General features: G+C 37.1%; 1 protein-coding gene across 3 annotated transcripts in view; it reads right to left on the bottom strand.

Annotated features, from left to right (window-relative positions):
* Positions 1 to 2,202: 2,202 nt before the first annotated feature.
* Positions 2,203 to 19,160, bottom strand: part of TMPRSS2 (transmembrane serine protease 2) — a 39,778-nt gene continuing 22,820 nt past the window's right edge. For all 3 annotated transcript variants that reach the window (XM_087937649.1, XM_026713656.2, XM_087937648.1), the window contains 13 exons: positions 18,144 to 18,200; positions 17,631 to 17,829; positions 16,458 to 16,541; positions 15,852 to 15,971; positions 14,885 to 15,014; positions 13,918 to 14,028; positions 13,335 to 13,378; positions 12,012 to 12,186; positions 8,251 to 8,426; positions 6,070 to 6,165; positions 5,227 to 5,369; positions 4,302 to 4,454; positions 2,203 to 3,536 (listed from right to left, as the gene is read on the bottom strand). In XM_087937649.1, the coding sequence (XP_087793775.1) occupies positions 3,525 to 3,536; positions 4,302 to 4,454; positions 5,227 to 5,369; positions 6,070 to 6,165; positions 8,251 to 8,426; positions 12,012 to 12,186; positions 13,335 to 13,378; positions 13,918 to 14,028; positions 14,885 to 15,014; positions 15,852 to 15,971; positions 16,458 to 16,541; positions 17,631 to 17,829; positions 18,144 to 18,158 (1,458 nt within the window). In that variant the 5' untranslated portion in view covers positions 18,159 to 18,200 and the 3' untranslated portion in view covers positions 2,203 to 3,524. The remainder of the gene's footprint in view (positions 3,537 to 4,301; positions 4,455 to 5,226; positions 5,370 to 6,069; positions 6,166 to 8,250; positions 8,427 to 12,011; positions 12,187 to 13,334; positions 13,379 to 13,917; positions 14,029 to 14,884; positions 15,015 to 15,851; positions 15,972 to 16,457; positions 16,542 to 17,630; positions 17,830 to 18,143; positions 18,201 to 19,160) is intronic.

The following is a 19,160-nucleotide window of genomic DNA, read 5'->3' on the forward strand; positions in this document are numbered from 1 at the left end:
TAGAATAGCAAGCGGTTTCAAATATTCATTCATTCTATTCATTCATTCGTTTTGTATAGCCATCAATTTCAGCCAATGACTCTGGATGGCTTAAAATTATTTTAATTGTTGTAATTATAATGAAGATGAAGATAGACAAAGGATAGATGATACTGTTTCCCTGAAAATAAGACCTACCAAAGCATATTTTATACATGAACCTAATATAAGCCCTACCCCCCCCCCCAAAATAACCCCTACTTAAGAGCTGTGCAGCTGGCTGGCTGCCTTTTCCTTCTGGTCGCTCATGGTGCCCTGCCCATGAGACAAGGTGGGTAGGATGAAGCTGCCCCATACCTTACGCACTGGTTTACTTCAGAGCACCCATGCCCTGACACCTGCCTCACGTACTGGCAGCACCAGTAGACATGTGCAGCAGGAGTCCACATGGCTCCCAGCCCACTCCTGCTTGCTCATGGCTGCAATGGAGTAGGAGGTTGAGCAGTACGTTAGTGCTGTGGCCGTGAGACTGATGACAGGGCATGGATGGCCTGGCTGCGGGGGCCCTGAGGTAAGGTGGTGCAGGGCATGTAGGGCAGCTCCGCCCCCCTGCCTCGCAGTGGCAGCACTGGCACATGCACCTCCTGCCACACCGCAAAAAAACAGAAGTAGGCCTACCATATATGGAAAAAAACCAGACACCCCCTGAAATAAGCCCTCATGCTTATTTTGGGACCCAAAAGAAAATAAGAACTGGTCTTATTTTCAGGGAAACATGGATAGATAGGTAGGTAGGTAGGTAGGTAGATAGATAGACTGATTGATTGTAGGTGGGTTTACTCAATGTTCTTAGCTATGATTTATTGAAGCATGACTTGCTGAGTAAACCACTTAGGTAAGTTCACATAACTTACTAAACACTTTGTCATTGTCTGGAGGCCATTCCTGGACAAAAAACCCTGTTTGCAGTCACCTATGCCTAGTCACCTCCCATCTTGACTAATGCAAGGCACTCTACATGAATCAGACAGACAGACAGACGATAGATAGGATAGGTGATAGACTAAAATTACTAAAAACATTTTAAAACAAAAAAATAGTAAAAACATTCAGATTAAATATACAGTACAAAGGAGCAAGATCAGCCATGAAACGGGAGCTTTAACACATTCAGCACTTCAAGCATGAAAACAGAGTCAGGTTTTTAAAGACCTAATGAAAAGCTAACAGGATCGGGGCCATTGTAATCTCCCAAGGGAGGATGTTGCATAGAGCAGGAGCTACTGAGGAAAAAGCTTATCTTCTGATCTCTGCCAGCTGACACTTTTTGGCTGGTGGGATCTGCAGCATGTCCACTCTGCTCAATCTGGTTGAACAGCTAGAGATTCTTGGACAAAGGCAATCCCTCCAGTATAAGAATAGCTAGAAATAAGAGTTTGTGTAGGGCTTTGAACCCTCTAGAAGTTTGAACAGCAACATCCCATTATTCATCTCAGGCAACATCACTAGTTGCCTTTCTGATCAGGAAGGGTTTCACAAGAGTTGAAATCCACAAAAGCCTATTGAAATATTGTATGTGTACGTGCATTTGGTATGTAAGTATATCAAATTTTCAGTAATTTTAATTTAGGATTTGTTTTTTGTTTAAAAACATTGTTAAGTACTATGTTGAAACATGTTACTTGAACTGAAGAAAGGACATCACTTTTATCCAGGCAAAAAGCTGGGACTGAGAGCACTTAGATTTGGTACTGCCAGCAATTGCTGTATTTGCAGATGAGAGCTCTTCTAGACACATTGTCTGGAGTCTCCCCTCCTATTCCCATGTCTGGGAAAGCATGATTGACACAGGAAATATGGGAGGCAAGACCATCCCTATCCCTGGATCTTTATGCTGGAGACAGTGACAGTCATCACTGTCAGCAAGTCATCGTTGATGTTGGAACAGAAGTGACAAATGTGGGATGAGGCATATTTTTGCCCCTCTTCTTAATTTCATTTAAAATGCACAATTTTTCTGCTGAAATTTTTATGCATATATTTTGTTTATTCGTCTTTATTCACTCTCCCTGCCCTATTTCTCACTCATTTCAGGGAATATCTGCACTATATCTGATAAGAAAGAAGGAAGGAAGGAAGGAAGGAAGGAAGGAAGGAAGGAAGGAAGGAAGGAAGGAAGGAAGGAAGGAAGGAAGGAAGGAAGGAAGGACTACAAAGTCAATATTGTATTTGTAAAACATTTATTTTCCAAATTCTTTGTAGATGAGACAAAGAATGGTGTGTTTCATTCTTGAAACTTAAAAACCCAAATATTTACTAACTGAATTTGTGGTGATTAGTAATAATTATGCATGATTTACATTGATTTCACTTCACTGAAATACATTTAATGTTTTCAATAACTATTTCAATGGCACTTCATTGTATAAAAGTATTGCACCCCCCAAACTTGAAGTGAATTTTCTCACCAACAGGTATATTTTAAAAAGTGCATTTCAATAGCAGCATAATTAGTTATGTCCAAATCATAGGACTCATAGAATTAAAATTTTACTGCTGCAAGAGCAGCCTTTCTTAACTTGATATCCTGCTAACATGCCAATGATCTGTGATTATATTAATCAATTTTTTAAATTTAAAAATGTTGCTTCTGCAAATAGGATTTTTAAGGAAAACAAAACAAAACAGACCGATACATTTTCCTAACCCATTCCAATTTTGTTAGTTTTACAAAATGAGGTAGAACTGACATTCAATTCAGTACATAATGCACCTTCACAAAATAACTTTCTATTCTCTGCTATTGTTTTCAGGTTTAGCAGCTGAGGGCTTATCTAGCACATCCAGGTACCACAGCAGAAGCAGAATTATTGACATTTTAGAATACTTATTTTGTTCTTTCTGCATTAAAGATATGTGCCTAGAAATTAGTATTTCTGTTTTCTGGAATAAACTGATCTTGAATCTATCCACACATTTTGGAAGATACATATATTCAAATTATATATTTTCAGAATCATTAACACCTATGGGAGAATAAAAATAATGAATACTTGAATACAAAAGTTGCATAGTAATATTCATAAGAAAAATCTTTCACACCTTGTATCAAAATATTCATGTGGTTCTTTCTCACTTTAAAAAAACTGGGCCATCCAGCAGCCCAGATATACTCAACATTAATATCCTAAATATTAAACATCATTTATAAAACATTGGGATGCTGCATTTGATTTCAAAAGCAAAAACAAAATTTATAATTTACAAACATTATTTTTAACTTTAAAATGAATGTCAACCAGTAGAGAAATAAAGGAAACCAATAACTAGTTGGTAAAAAGAATGTGTTTGCCTTTGATTGTTACACCAGGTTCAAGAAATCAGGTTCTTCAACTGTTTGATATGAAATGAGGATCAGTTTGCAAACATTCCCATTACAGTCTGCATATGAAGTGTTAAGGACCCAGAAGTCGTTTTGAAAGCACAACCATGATTTACAAAGGATTTGTTTCACCCTTGATTAAAGTGAGTCAAAGGAAGTAGTATCATCTGTTTGCCTGTTAAGAAAAACAAATAGGGAAGCATATTTAAGAGATTCTATTCCAAAAATAGTCATTTTCAGGATTGGTGACATATTCAAGGGGACAATCAGAATTATAATAAAGTCAATGAACATCCAGCAAAACAAAGGGTCTATGAGACATGCAGTGGAGAGTTCCTGCTCCACACAGAAAGGAAAATTCTGTGTCCACTTTATGATCATGCAAATTTCCATTGCAAGTTTTATTTGGTAACTTAGTCAAAGAATCACATGCCAAGAGAGCCACATGTCACAGAAGCGGATAAATTTAATTCTAGAGTGGAAGGAAAATGTCAACATTTTTATGTATTTATTATGTAAGCACTTATTATATTTCCCACAATAAATTAGAAAATAAGTTACAGATGCAGGCAAAGCATGAGACAGGTCACTATGCAAGAACACAATGGGAGGATATAAAGCCTGGAGAAGGATAGCCAGACCTAGGTATGTTCTAAGGAAGTTCTAATTTTCGGTTAGGGAAAGTTGGCATATAATTCTCTTGATCTTTTTCTCTAATGAGAAAGACCAGCAAAGGAAAGGAATAGAAAACTGGGAGAGAGAGCTAATAGGACAAGGCAAGCAGTTGTGCAAATTGCATGGAATTTAAAATATCATGGTCTAGACTAGCGTTTTGCACCACCAAGTTTAAGATATGTGGATGCAGATCTTCCGGTTATTATGTCATACTTAAGAACCATGAAAAGCATATTATATGCTCTACCATGTATTAGAAAGTTACCTGCATGTTTCGGTAAATCCATTCTGTGAACATAGTAATGTTACCATAAACTCCAGGTTTATATTGAGTAGCACAGCCTGTTCCCCAACTTGTGTCACCCACTAGCCACCATAACAAATTTTTCATGGTTACCAATGGACCACCACTATCACCCTAAAACAAAACATAAGGCATAAATGTATTGTAGTATTTCTGCTCAAATGAATTGAATAAATAGCCTATCCTCAGGAGCTCCTCAGATATAAGAATCTGAAAACTATCTCCAACTAAAATGTTACAAAGTAAAAAGCATTTATCCAAGGAGAATGCGTATGAATAATGAAAGGCCATTTCCTGAGCTTAGGGCAAAGACTGCATGGAATGCAAAATAAATGATTGATGAAATTAAGCTATATTATTATAGATTATTAGGGAGAACTGAATATCAGGTGCAAGTTTCTAATCTGAGGTGGGTGAGCCTGCAGTCTCTCTTCCAAGTAAACATTTCTACTGTAAATTGCTGACTTTTGTTGAATGACATGTTGCAAGAGGTCTTGCCTCCAAATAATTTAGAATAAAAAAGCAAGATATAGACAGAAAGCTATAAAGAACGTAGGAAATCTGTTTTATATTAGCATCCATTATATGATATATTATTTTTGAAGTAAGCATTCCCTTAATTGTATTAAGCTGTAACTCTTAAGGCATCCTTACTTCCTCAGCTCAATATGATCACTGTAAGAATTGTAAGATACCCAGAAATAACTGACAATAGCAGTAAGAGAATTGTTACATGGATTGTTTTTTAAGTTTCCCAAATGTTCTGACTAAGAATTGTAACTTTCCCATTTTTATTAATGACTACCTATTTTGAAATGTCTTAACTTGCATCCCACTGTATGCCTTTGCAAACTAATATTAAAGTGCTTCACATTTCATAACTTACCTGACAAGAATCTACCATTCCTTTTAAGTAGCCAGCACATATCATGGTAGGCAAAATAATTCCATTATAGATATATCTTCCATTACATATAGAGGAGTCTATCAGAGGTACAGCTGCTGCATTCAGGTCCTTTGAAGTGTTACCTAAAGTTGGGGAAAGACCCAAGAATTACACATGAAAAGGCAAATACTCAATTTTCTCACAAAACTATCCACAATGATGAAAAGTTCCTGGGCAAGGCATATCTTGTTTTAATTTTTCCTGTATATTTTATCGTTGTCGCTTTTAGCCCATTGTTTAATATGTGTGGGCTCATTCACAAAGATATATGTGGAAAATGATCATCAGTGATTATAGATCTTTCAGTAGATTTCGATGTGATTCCCATTGGATCAACAATTCCCAACTTTTCCACATTAAGAACTAAACTTTTCCTCCCTCTTCTCTCTCATCCAATGTGTGAAAATATACGTAAGTACATGAGATTGGATTGTACAAAGTTTCATGAACTTGGTTTTGGAAATGATTACAAATTCCTCAGACACTGATATTTAATTTTTAATATACCTCACACATCCACTTACTTGAACTAAGCATGAAATCTGCCAGGCACAAGGGGCTTTAGATCTTGTAAAGGCAGCCAATTCAATTCCCCATATCATATCCAGCCTGGACTCCTCACTATTTTATGATGCTTAGAGCCCTCAGCTAATTCTTTGCCTTAAAGTATTTCAAAGAATTCAAGAACACAGTGGTGAAATAATTTTTTAATGGAAATACAACATCAGTTCCATAATACCAGCTAATAATTAACAATGAAGTTTTAATAGCAGCTCATTTTACCTCCTTGGTATTTAGCTCCCCATCCAGATATCCAACACTGTTGGTCAGTCTCAAACATCATTCCAGTATTGGGCAAACAAACAGGTCGTATAAAATCTTTGAAGCAAGGACATACTGTTAATCAGTAACTATGACAGAAAACATAACTTGATAGGAAACTTTTAGAATTCTAAACCTGAAGATTGTAAAGGACAGGCTTGGGCCTTTCAGATACACTAAAGCTCCCACAGACAAGGAGTTTTAGAGCCATCTAATGGCATGTCAGAAATTATCCTGGCTCATTCAAGAACAGGCAGCTGTGCATTGATGTGGACAATATACTAACAGAATTCCAAAAGCAGCCATCCCAAAACAACAACAAATTCTAAAATTTGCAGACCATTAAGACAAAGCTGCTGGTCAGTGAGATGAATGCCTATAGACAGGGGTGGGATTCAAATTTTTTAACAACCGGTTCTGTGGGTGTGGCTTAGGTGGTGGGCATGGCTTGGTGATCATGTGACTGAGTGGACATGGCTCGGTGGTCATGTTATTGGCTGGGTGTGGCAAACTCAATATCACTCACATCGAGGCACGCATCTCCTCGCCTGGCCTCTCATGACTGTGGGGATGCTGCAACAGTCGTAAGTGTGAAAAATGGTCAGAAGTCACTTTTTTCAGTGCCATTATATCTTTGAATGGTCACTCAACACAAGCAAAGTACCAGCAAATAAGGGGGGAAAAATCCACAGACGTTCCTGAGACAGGAAGCCTAGTCCTGCCAAGATTGTAATAAGGGTTAACGGAGAGGCAGTTTCTATAAGCAACACCAGAATGTTTCCTTCCTGCCTTCCTTACAGGATTAGGCCAGTAATTTCTTCTAACAACCGGTTCTCTGATCTCCTTAGAATGTTAACAACCGGTTCTAGTGAATAGGTGTGAACTGGTAGAATCCCACCCCTGCCTATAGACTGCTGTCACCTCCCAATCCTCCAATTGACAGACTGGCTTGATGGACAGGTAAGTCCCCTTCTCTTCTCCCTGACAGATCTCCATTTAATAAAAAGTAAGATATAATTAATATAGAGAATTAAATCCTAGGCAACAAATGTTTAACTAGCAATTAAGCTGGTTGTAGAAATCAGAAACTTTAAATTCGGGAGCCCTCAACCTTTTCTTGGTTCGACAATCTGAAAGGAATAAGGAATTTGCTCTCTTTTTCTTCAAAGGATCAAGCTCTCAGCAGTACTATTTTATTGGTGACTCTCCAATTAATTTAATACTATTATAATTTTAACAACTTTCATATTTCTTTGTATTAATACCCTCTTATCATAACCTCCTTGCATTCTTATATATTTGTAAGATGTTAAAGAACTATTTGTTGGGAGTGCTTTAACTGAGATTCTAGCACAGAGAACAAGTGACCAATGAAGGGATTTTATAGTTAAAATTACTGAATGTCAAGTCTATAAGCTTCCTGATCACTTTTTGACTATGTGGTTGGGATCCAAAAAAATCAAGCTTAACTTTCCACAAAGACCAATTGATAATGTCTACTCACCTATCTATACATACAATTAATTAAAATGAATGTGGAATAAATCTGTTATACCATAACATACTTAAATGTCATAAACCCACTAATCATAAAAATAATTTGGGTGCACTCTCAATATTATCAACTATTACAGAAAGTAATTTGAAATCTATGTGCATCATTTTGTCAATATTGTATGCGGCCCGTTTTTAAAGCACTAGATAAATCTTATTAATTTAATAAGAATACGGAGGAAAGTACTCTTATAACAAATAACATCTAGTGCATTATTTATTTATTTATGACAAAAGATGGGAACAAAGATGTTAATTCTTACCATGACATAAAGATTATATAATAGAATTTTAACAATTTTCTAGCAGACATAAATTGAATTATCATGTGACATGTCATCATAACATGCCATATTCATCAGACTAGGTCTATCTAATCCAGTCTAAAATCTGTTATGAACATTAACTATGGATTTTAAAAAATCATATTTTACTTTACAAAGTAAAGCAAGTTACTTTGACTTGTTTTACTTAAAAGTAATATTGATTTAATGTAACAGAGATTTATTAGCTATGTTGACTTCCATAGCATAATTGAGTTTCTAATAGTGTGGTTTATAATTTTTCATCAACGAAATAAGTACATACCATTAAAACTTAGAGGAGATTGTAGCTTCATAAGAGCAACATCATTATTTTTGGAATTTGTATCATAGTTGGGATGAGATATTATCCTGGCAACACTAAATCCCTTTGAAAGAACCATTTCTGGCTGTCTCAGAATCCCAGCATAAACCTTCCAGTTGGATGGATCAGAATGTTTCCTAAAAACAGAATGCAGGTCAGGAATTAGGTTCTAAACACAACATATTACTACCCTACATATCCAGGTTAGAATTTGAAATATAGGTAACCAAGAACCCACACTGAACTTCCTAAAATTTTTAAACCTTTGGAGAATATGGATAACCCATGAACAGAAGAAAGGAGACAGTAGCGTATAACAAGAGGCAATATTTAAACAAAAGGGGATATGATTTTATGGATATTTTCTAAGAAGCATTACAAATTCTATTTAAGTAGATTTGGGCAAGTAATTTATTTATTAAATTTAAATGCTATCCATCTTTCCCATAAGGTGACACAAGTACATGCCCTTCATTCAAAATTGAAAAACAATTTCATCTAGACATTAAAGGAAATGAAACAAGGATATATTTTAGTCCTACCACTCTTTAATATACTATGATTAAACCTTTCTAAAGAGTCAACACCATGCATTCAACCTAAATGACAGCCACTTCCCAATTCTAATGTATGTCAGTGATGCAGTATTTCTCTCCCTGTCCTATGCAGATACCAAGTGGACTATAAGAATTCTGGCATCCTACTATATAGAGAAACAATTAGTCTTTAATTATGATCAATCTAAACTTTTAATTTTCTCTAGTAAAAGACAGAATCACAAATGAACCTGAATGAAATTGACTCTAATGAACTAAAGGAAGTTAAGTATTTTAAATATATGGGCATAGTCTTTCAGGCTTCTAGGAAATTAAAGTTCAGGTGACTTAAATACCACTTAATTAATTAATTAAAACAGAAATTAAAGACATACAGACATAAACAAAGCTTCTGTCCCCTTCTACTGCCCAAGGAATGCTACAGCTATAATCAAATTGTATAGATAGCAATGGCAAATTACATTCTACCAGCATAGTTTACAGCTAAAATGATTGCTGAACCAATGCATGATATAGATACAGCTTGAGCCAAACCTAAGGACACAGAAACCACTCAATTGCTCTGGATTCTGCTTGGTTCTCCGAGATGCTTCCATAATGCAGTTTTGTGACTTGAAGCTAATCTTCCAAGCATTATGGCCCAGGTTTGGAACAAGATCTTAACATCATAACTCAGAATCTTATTTGATCCCACAGGCTGTTGCCTATGCTGACAGCTACCAGTCTTGTTGGTACTTAAATTTGTATGGGGAAAATTAATATAATCTCAGCCTTTCTAAACTTATAGGTCATGTAATCCTTGTGGAGGTCAAATCAATGGTAAAGCAAAGAATCAGGGAATTCGATTGTTGGTATGATCACATAATATTTTATTGTCAAATATTAGGGTGATGCAATCTATCTACTGCAATCTGCAATTTAATCTTGAATAAAAAATAGAGTGGGTTTTTCTGAAGCCCAATTTTAATGGTCTCCCTTCCACACTGTCGGTGGACAGATATCCAAATCTGCGCCCTTATAACTCTGGAAGAGAGAAACTCTTGCCCCACCTGTTCTTTTATTGTATCCTGAGGTATGCTTTCCTCACTCCAATTACTTCCCAATTTCAACGTCATACAGATGTTATTTTTAAGGAATATTAACTCTTCATACTCACATTCCAAGCTGCCAAATGGATTTACTGAGTTGTACAACTGTATAAAACGTTGACTTAGATGTCTTATGTTACTATATCAATTTCTTATTTGTGATGACCATAATAAAGAAATTTCATTTTCATTTGAAGACTATAAAAATATTAATGCCATTACTGGAATTGGGACTGGAATTTCAATTGGAAATTATGACAATTGTAAGTTGAGGCATCTGTATGACAACCTGATTTTATTACCTTGTTGACATGATTAAGTGGGTTACAGGTTGTAGGTCCAAACTTATTCTCCTGAAAATGGGCACAAAATGCCAGAAAATGGCGAAGAATGTTGCAAATTACAATCACATGGCCATGGAATGCTGCCACCAGATGTAAATGTGAGGTCGGTAAAATGAGGACCCAGATTGTTGGGGGCAATATGCTGACTCTGTAAACCACTTAGAGAGGGCTGAAAAGCATTGTGAAATGGTATATAAGTCTAAGTGCTATTACTATTGTTAAATGATAAGTCATAAGATGAGGACTGTCCATGTTTTCCTCAAAATAAGACTGGGTCTCATATTTATTTTTAGTCCAATAGACTCATTAGGGCTTATTTTCAGGGGGCATCTTATCAGGACCACTGCAGCCAGACCATCCATGTCCCACCACCTGCTTCACCTTGTGGTGGCACCACCACCAGCAGCCCCATCCAGCAAGAGGCTACTCGGCACGTCAGTGCCGCTGACATGAGGTCAGGTGAGGCAGGTGGAGGGGAGAGGAGCTGCCCCATGTACCTCGCACCTGCACAGTTGATCCTGAAGATGACATATGTGTAGCCATAATTTATTGAAGCCTTTGTCTATTCTTTTCTTAGCTTTCTTTAGGTTTGCTGTAAAGGAAGTTAACGGTACTTCAGGCTTCATGTCTAGGTGGTATTCTTTCCCGTGGGAACAGAGAAGATGCCTGCAGCTGGAGGAAGGTGGAGTTTGGAGTCATTGGACTGATGGATGAGAATTGATTGGTTATTGTGACTCTAGAGGGAACTTTCAAACTTTTGTTTTTATTGGGTGTGATTCCGGATCCTGCCAGAGCCAGAATTACACCAAGTCCTTGCCAATTTGATATGTTCCTAATAAACAGCTTTTAAAAGAAGATGGATGCCTTGGATTTACTTGGAAGCTTAACACACACCTCAGGACCCCCACAGCCAGGCTACCCACGTCCCATCACCTGCTTCACCTCATGGCAGCGGCACAGGCAGCCACAACCTCTTTTAGCAGGAGGCTGCATGGTCGCCCACCCACTCTGTATCACCATCTGGTTGCTCGAGGTTAACAAGGTGGCAGGGCATGGCGGCCTGGCTGCGGGGTCCTGAGGTTTGTGGGTGTGGTGCATTTGGGGAAGCTCTTTGCCGCTCACCTGCTTCGCATGACCTTGTGCTGGTGTCACTGGTGTGCTGCACAGCCTCCTCCTGAACAGAGCTGCTGCTGCCAGTGCCATCACCACAAAGTGAAGCAAGTGGCATAGCATGGGTGGTCTGGCTGTAGTGTCCTGAGGTGCGGGGCATATGGGAAGCTCCACTCCCACCTGCCTTGCCTGATCTTGTGTTGCCGGCACCAGCACACTGCACTGCCTCCTGCTGGCAGGGCTGCTTCTGCTGGGTGAAGCAGGTGGCAGAGCATGGGTGGCCTGGGGTGTGCGGGTGTGGAGCATGGGAAAGCTCCACCCCCCACCCCCACCTGCCTCACCCTGCCTTGTGGCTCACCTTGTTGTGGCTATGAGTAGCCAGATGGTGGGACAGCGTGGGTGGACTCTTAACTGGGGCTTATTTTTTCAGGTAGGGCTTATTAGGTGCAGTCTAAAAATTATGCTAGGACTTATTTGCTGGTTGGGTCTTATTTTCAGGGAAACATGGCATCTATAACAAGTTGCAGCTAAAGTGTAAAATCACAAATTATATTCTCTTTTTGCAGAATGGTGTTGAAATGATTTTTTAAAAAATGTTCTGGGAGAAACTGTTTAGAACTTACCCTTCTACACAATGAGCTGCTGTTACTATCCATTCAGGGGTGATAATAGATCCTCCACATAGATGAGTGCTCTGGATATGAAGGCTGACTTGCCATGGCCATTCTCCAGGTAATGCAGCATTTCCACCCACAATTCTGTTTCTAGGACTCATACGTTTATTTGAAATGCCACACTCTTGTAAAACATAATTAAGAACAAATGATCTTCAAGACTTCTTCCAGGTACTAATTGCTGATTTCCGTATATCTTATTTTGTATCAACAAAAGTGTCAATATTCATATTCTATCTTTTGGTAGAATACAGGGAATATTGATTGTAACATTTTAAAAATACAGCTACAGCACCTGTAGTTAGATTACATATAGATGCCTTCTATCTCAGTTCATTATAATGACAGGTATTTTCATTTCAGAAGTGTGGAAGAACAGTACTATGTTTCCGCAAAGATAAGACCTAACCAGAAAGTAAACCTTAGCCTGTTTTTACCATGCTCCTTATATAAGCCCTTCCCCACAAAATAAGCCCCAGTTAACATTGTCATCAGCTGGGCAGTGGGTGGGTGTGGCCTGCACCAGAGGTGGCGAAGGTGTGGGTGCCAACAGTAACTGATGGCTGCTACAGCCCACAGAACACAGGTAAGTTGATTACCTGTCCATGTAGCAGGTGGAGGCAGAGGTGGGGGAAGGCACACGATCTAAACGCGCTGCGTGGGCTGTAGAAAAACCGTGATGGTGGGACAGAGTGGGCAGCTGCCCATGGGAGGTTCATTTTCATGACTCTTAGCTTTCCTGAAGCCTGTGTGGCACGTCCAGATCGCCTGCCTTCCCCCGCCTCTGCCTCCACCTGCTGCTTGGACAGGTAATCAACTCACCTGTGCTGCATGGGCTGCACAGCCCAAATGTGCAACCAAAGGGCCAGCAGTTGCAACTGCTAGACACCACTGGCCTCTGCGTGCTCGCCACCTCTTCTGCATGAGCCAGGGACTGGGGCGCCCAGCTGGGCTGATCACCCTGGCCATCATGTTTCCCCAAAAATAAGCTCTAATGCTTATTTTGGAGCCCAAAAGCTATAAGACGGTCTTATTTTGGAGAAAACGGGGTAGTTTATTTTTATTTAAGGGGAACCATGGCTTCATATGGCAGCTATAAAAATGAAGTCTCACAATCTTAAAGTGAATTGGTTTGAGTACATTTTGCCTAAACTTCAATCCAAATCTGTATAATTTACTACTAATTTTTCTAAAGTTAGTCATAACAAAAACAACATCTATCCAAGTAAAAAATAAATAATTTAAATATTTAAGTACAATTATAGTACTTACCTATGCATCGCAGTGATACCACTTGCTTTGATGGACACAACTTGCTGTAACAAAAAGAAACCAAATGAAATTTGAATAGATAAACTAACTGAATATATATTTTCATCTAGGCTTTTCATATTTGTCCTCAATGGATGGGAACCATGTGATGTAATCATCAAAATACTAATACATCCTACAAAATACATCCAGTAACAACAACACAAGATTTGGAACAATGTCAATTAGTGTATGAATATAGTTAATAAAGGTGCCTGTAGATAAATGCATTGATTTTTCCTAACTAATCAGAAGATTCTTTCCAATTGTATACCAATTGTATGGATACCAATTGTATGGAAATGCTCTAATCAGGCCACCTATGATTTGTATTCATTCAAGCCCTATTCCATGAGTTCAAATATATATGTGGATTCCAATACCTCAGGTGTAAACATAAAGGGGAATATCAGGATTAATTTCATCATAGGCTTTTAGCTTCACTCACATTTTGGAATTCTAGAGATCTTACTTCCCCGCAGATCACTTTTTGCTACCCCATCATAGCCAATCTATCTTTAATGGTGGACTTTTAAGCACACACCTGTTGTACAATTTCTTATACAGGTCTATGTCTTCGGCACTAGTATTAACCCTCAAAATCTTTGCAGAACCAGTGGTAGCAGGGATTGCCATGCTGGTGAAATAGGTTTTCCTGCCAAAAATATAACAATCAGTGAAATATGTCAAATCCTAACAAACTTCTACATAATTTCAGCAAAACTGCATTCAATTTATAAGTCACAAATTAGATTAACTGTGCTGCTAACACTTCATTTTTCCCAATATGTAACTATTACAGAAGAGCTTCCGCTGTGCTTGGATAATTGTGCATTCTGTTTCTGGAATCACACTTCCTCAATACATGCAAAAGTGATAGAAATATATATATTTGCAGCATTTTAATCCAACACTGTAAACTTCCTTTAAATATTTGATGTATTTTGAGTATAATTAAACTTTTATTCTTTCAGCCAGTACTATCAATGCTTGAGTGTAGAACTTCAATTTTTTGTACAGTGCCTAAACAAAACTATTTTTTTTCCTCTGTAATATCTGGAAATAAATTTGTAAGCTCAGTTCACTTACATTAAAATACTCATAAATATGGTAAGGAAATCCTTTCCCAAAATAATGTACTTCAAAAATAGCCAGCATTTTTTAATGTCAGAGTCCTGCCATGATACCATTTTTTCTCTGTTCCTTAGCAGTATCAAATATAGAGGCAAGTGGTACAACCCTTATTCCAGATTCTTCTTGGATGTCTGCCACTTTTCATGGCTTAAAAGATAGGATGAAGCTAATAGGAACCTGACTTTTTGAGGTGAAAGCAATAAGACAATGTGCAAAAGTCTAAACCAACACAATAATTTAAACTGGGCAGCAGGGAACATGCACTGCAAATCATTTAATGATACTCAGCTAAATATTTCCTCAATATATTTCTCAATAGTAATTTATTCCCTATATATTACTGCAAAAGAGTAAAGAAAATCCAGTAAGTTACTTACGAGTTATATCCTAAGTCTTCACATGCAGTCTTTCCATATTGATTATTCCAATCATCATAGCATATAGAGTACCAATCTTTGTTTTCAGGTGAATAGACTTCCAAGAGAAATTCTGGTCCATAAAGTCGAACTACAATAATAAAAATGAATTAGTTATGTTAAAAATGAAAACCACAATGCTGATGTTTTTGAAAGTTTAGATGGAACATAGGAAGCCAATATATAAATAACTGACATGTCTATGGAGATTGTCATGGTGCTTTTTCCAAAAGGCAACTGGTTTTTTCTAGTTTTTCCTTTGAAAATGTTTTGCTTCTCATCCAAAAAGAACTGAAGAAACTTCTTGGATCAGAAGTGAAACATTTTCAAAGAAAAAACAAGAAAGTCTAGTTGTCTTTTGGAAAAAGCACCTTTGGGACAAAATAATTTACAGTTTCTACATATTCAAGGAATTATATACATCTATAATTAGGTTTTGATGAACACAGACCTGTCTTTTTTGCATCACTGCCATCTGTCAATCATACTAAACTTATTAATGAAAGAGGAACAAGGAAATTGCTGAAACACCCTCCATAAAAAAAGGCTAATTTGGCAAACCTCAGGGCAGGACATCTCTTGTCATTTGAGCATGTAACATATCCATACAATTAGCATGCAAAGATGGAAACTGGAATCAGGTTATTACTGAATGAAAATATGGCCAGATTATATTGTCCTATGTTTATAGGCTTTCCACAGCTAATCCTGCAGCTAATCCAACCTGAGTGAGAAATCAGGTTGAGATAAGCTTTACTATTGAAAAATTTCTTGAAAGACTCAGTAGCTGCTATCTACAAGATAAGGTTCATTGCAGCATTAACTTGCTAGATATAATTAGGTTGATTAAAACTATGGGACTTTTTGAGAGGGGGGAGATTTAAAGGCAAATTTTCAAAGTCAGAAAATGTTCAAAATTCATTCTTACCACAACGATTTTCATCTTCACCATTAGGGCAATCGTTTTTTCCATCACACCACTGAGATGGTAATACACACACTCTTAGTGAACCACATTGTATCTTGGAGCCAAAACAACTATCTAGCACTATGAAGAAATGTAGGAATATAATGAGTTCACAAAAATATATCAGCAGAGGCACTGTTTAAAACGTGTGTTCTATTTTAAGGACTATCATAAAAATAGTACCTTAAGCACATTCTAGTGTTATCAGTTTCACCGGATTTTAGATGAGATCTTAACACAGTGAAAAAAGATTAGGAAGTTTTTTCATCTGAAATTTTTTGAAAAATTTAATGGTTGTAAATCACACATTGTTATTCTCAGAAATGGAAGGATTAATTTACATTTATGTTGAATAATTTCACAAAAATGTTTTTATAGTGCCATTAGAATTAAACTGTTTCTAACTTCAGAATCTATAAAGCAAGAAAGCATAATACTGTATAATGGCATAAAAGACTCAACACCATTGCCATGCAATTTAAGCAAATTATAATTTTAAAAGGACATAGAGTGGTAGGAATAGCCATGTCAAAATGTTGTATAATCAAAGCTTTTATGCATTCTTACCAAAATACCAGATGAGAAAAGCAGAAATTCCAGCTCCTACTATTAGTACAATAATTGATAGGACATACAATGCCTTTTTGGTTCCTGCAGTTAAAGAGGAAAAAAAAAGTGCCCATATAATTTTAAAGGAAGTTTGTTTCTAAACATGCAATCAGTTTACTAAATGTGTTTGACTAATAATGGCTTTAATTTCCATTATTAACAGAATATGAACATGTTTTGATATAATATGCCTCCATATTACTATTTGTTACATTAACCACGGCACTCTTTTAGCTGATCTCTAATGAACTTGAGCCTTCTTTCCAACAAACAGTGATGTCCATTTACCAATCTCTCTGTGAGCCACCCTGGGAGACTTCATAAGCCATCCAGGGTCACTTTGGTTAGTGGGACAGGCAGCAGATTAAATAAATAAAGAAATAAACAAATCAGATTACAAAGCTGTTAACACACTTATTTTCATCCTTGGTCTGTTCTCACTGAACCTCTGGAGAAATAACTATAACATGATGCATGCATGCTAATTAGTGGTGGGATTCAAAAAAATTTACTAGTTTAGTTTTAGTTTATTTTAGTTTTACTTTTATTGTCACTGCACCTCGTACAATGAAATCAAACACTATCTCCAATGCACATCATGACCATGAAAATAAACACAAAAACACATCCGTCACCCTCTACACATTGAACCGGAAACCCCCGACACCACACCAACACTGCACTATACAGCAGAATTCAAAAGAGCTACTGCCCTGGGATAGAAGCTGTTTTTCAGCCTATTTGTCCTTGTTTTTATTATTCTGTACCGTCTGCCAGGTGGTAATAGTTCAAAAAAAGGTTTCCCAGGATGAGATGGATCTTTGAGAATGTTTTGAACTTTCTTAAGGCAGCGGGAGCTATAAAGCTCTTCCAAAGAGGGGAGAGGGCAACCAATGATCTTCTGAACAATGACATTAACCCTCTGGAGTGCTTTCCTATCTGCCACTGTGCAATTGGCAAACCATACAGTGCTGCAGTAGGTTAAAATGCTCTCTATGGTGCAGCGGTAGAAGGTCACCAACAGTTTCTCATTCAGTTGTTGTTTTCTGAGAAGCCTCAGGTAGTATAATCTCTGCTGGGCCTAATTTGAATCAAAACTTTTTTAAAAAATAAATGGGAAGCAAAGCTTACTTGGTGTACATTTTGCAGATTTTGTCTGTAAAACTGGTACTGGGATTGACTGTTGAGTAGAAACTCTTGGAACATAATGAGGCACTGATGAAGGATAATATGTAGGCGTGTAATGTGGATACATATTATGATCTCTGGCAAATCTTGGAGGAACATTTTCTGCCTGGTATGCATAGTTTTCATAATATGGAGTTGGCCTCTAAATAATCATAATAGAAAGACAAACAGAAAACAAGCAGTTGTAAGCTTCTATAACCCAGCAGTTCTACAATGAAACAAAACCTCTAAACTAAAAACTAGAAGTCCTGCAAGCTGTGGCTTGCAAAAGTTTATGCCTTTTAATAAAAAGTGTTCACCTGAAAAGATCAGATTCCTTCTGAATTTTGGCTACCACAGCATTTCTCCCAAGGTAATTGATTAATACTTGAGAAACCTTTCCCCATAAACAGGAATACTTTTACCAACCACCATATACTGGACTGCAGTAGCATACTTTTGAGGCCGCTCACTTACCAAGTTAGACGTCATCTTGATTTTTGACAACTGAATTATGGCAAGTTTGCTATAAACCTATGAAAACAGAAAAAGGTTTTCTATTTTTGTTTTTATTTCAAAATGAAATTTTAAATTACCGAGTCCTTATTTTAGTGAGACTATTCATCAGATTCTAGGACACATACAAAGGTAATCAAACACATGGTTATTGGAAAAATATTATTTCTATAAAAGCTCAAGTACCTGCCACAAACTCTGGATTAGATTTCATTCCCATAGTTAACAAACAAAAAAAATGGAACATTTACTATTTTGCTGATATGCATGTATACCACTCAGTACAGAGCTGTTGGATTGCCTAACAGAACATTAAAACATTTGAATTGCAATAAAACAGCAATGCAGCAGTTACATAAAAATAGTTTAAAGCAAAGAGCTTAACGAATGGAGAAAGGAAAATATTAGCCAGCATTAAGGAAAAGAACACAAGTAAGCATCCCTGGGGAAGATCCCCATGGGAAAAGAGTTCTGAGAATTTGCCAAGGAACAACTGTGTAATTAAATACTGCACACACTTGCAACTATGTAATTAATTCTTGAGAATTTGGCAGTGGCAAAATTGATCAGAAAAGCAGACATAAGGTGCATGTTTTATTATTAGCCTTTGTGTTTAATCTAAACACAGAAATGGCTATTTTAAATTGGGAATAATTGCATCAATGATGGCAGTGAACACTCTTTTTTTTAATCTTGTGGGATAAGCACTAAAATTGAAGGAGGCCCCTTTTTATGTCCCATCAGCTTTTACTCATAGCTGTAGTTCAACTTCATTAAGCAGCTGAAGCGTCAGTATCTTATCTAAGCAACATTTGGCAAAACTTGGCTTCTTTTATAAAATCTGGTGATAAAATTGTAAATGTTATCCGTTGCTGATTGTTATTTTTTGTACTCTTGTTTTGTGCTTTCATTTTTTCTGTTTATTACATAAAGTCTAAAAAAATACACCAACCACCTGCATATTAACAAGAGGCCATA

Source organism: Pseudonaja textilis, chromosome 7 (genome assembly GCF_049901715.1).
Source record: "Pseudonaja textilis isolate UNSWEBS1 chromosome 7, rPseTex1.2, whole genome shotgun sequence".
In the NCBI taxonomy this organism is placed as follows: Eukaryota; Metazoa; Chordata; class Lepidosauria; order Squamata; family Elapidae; genus Pseudonaja; species Pseudonaja textilis.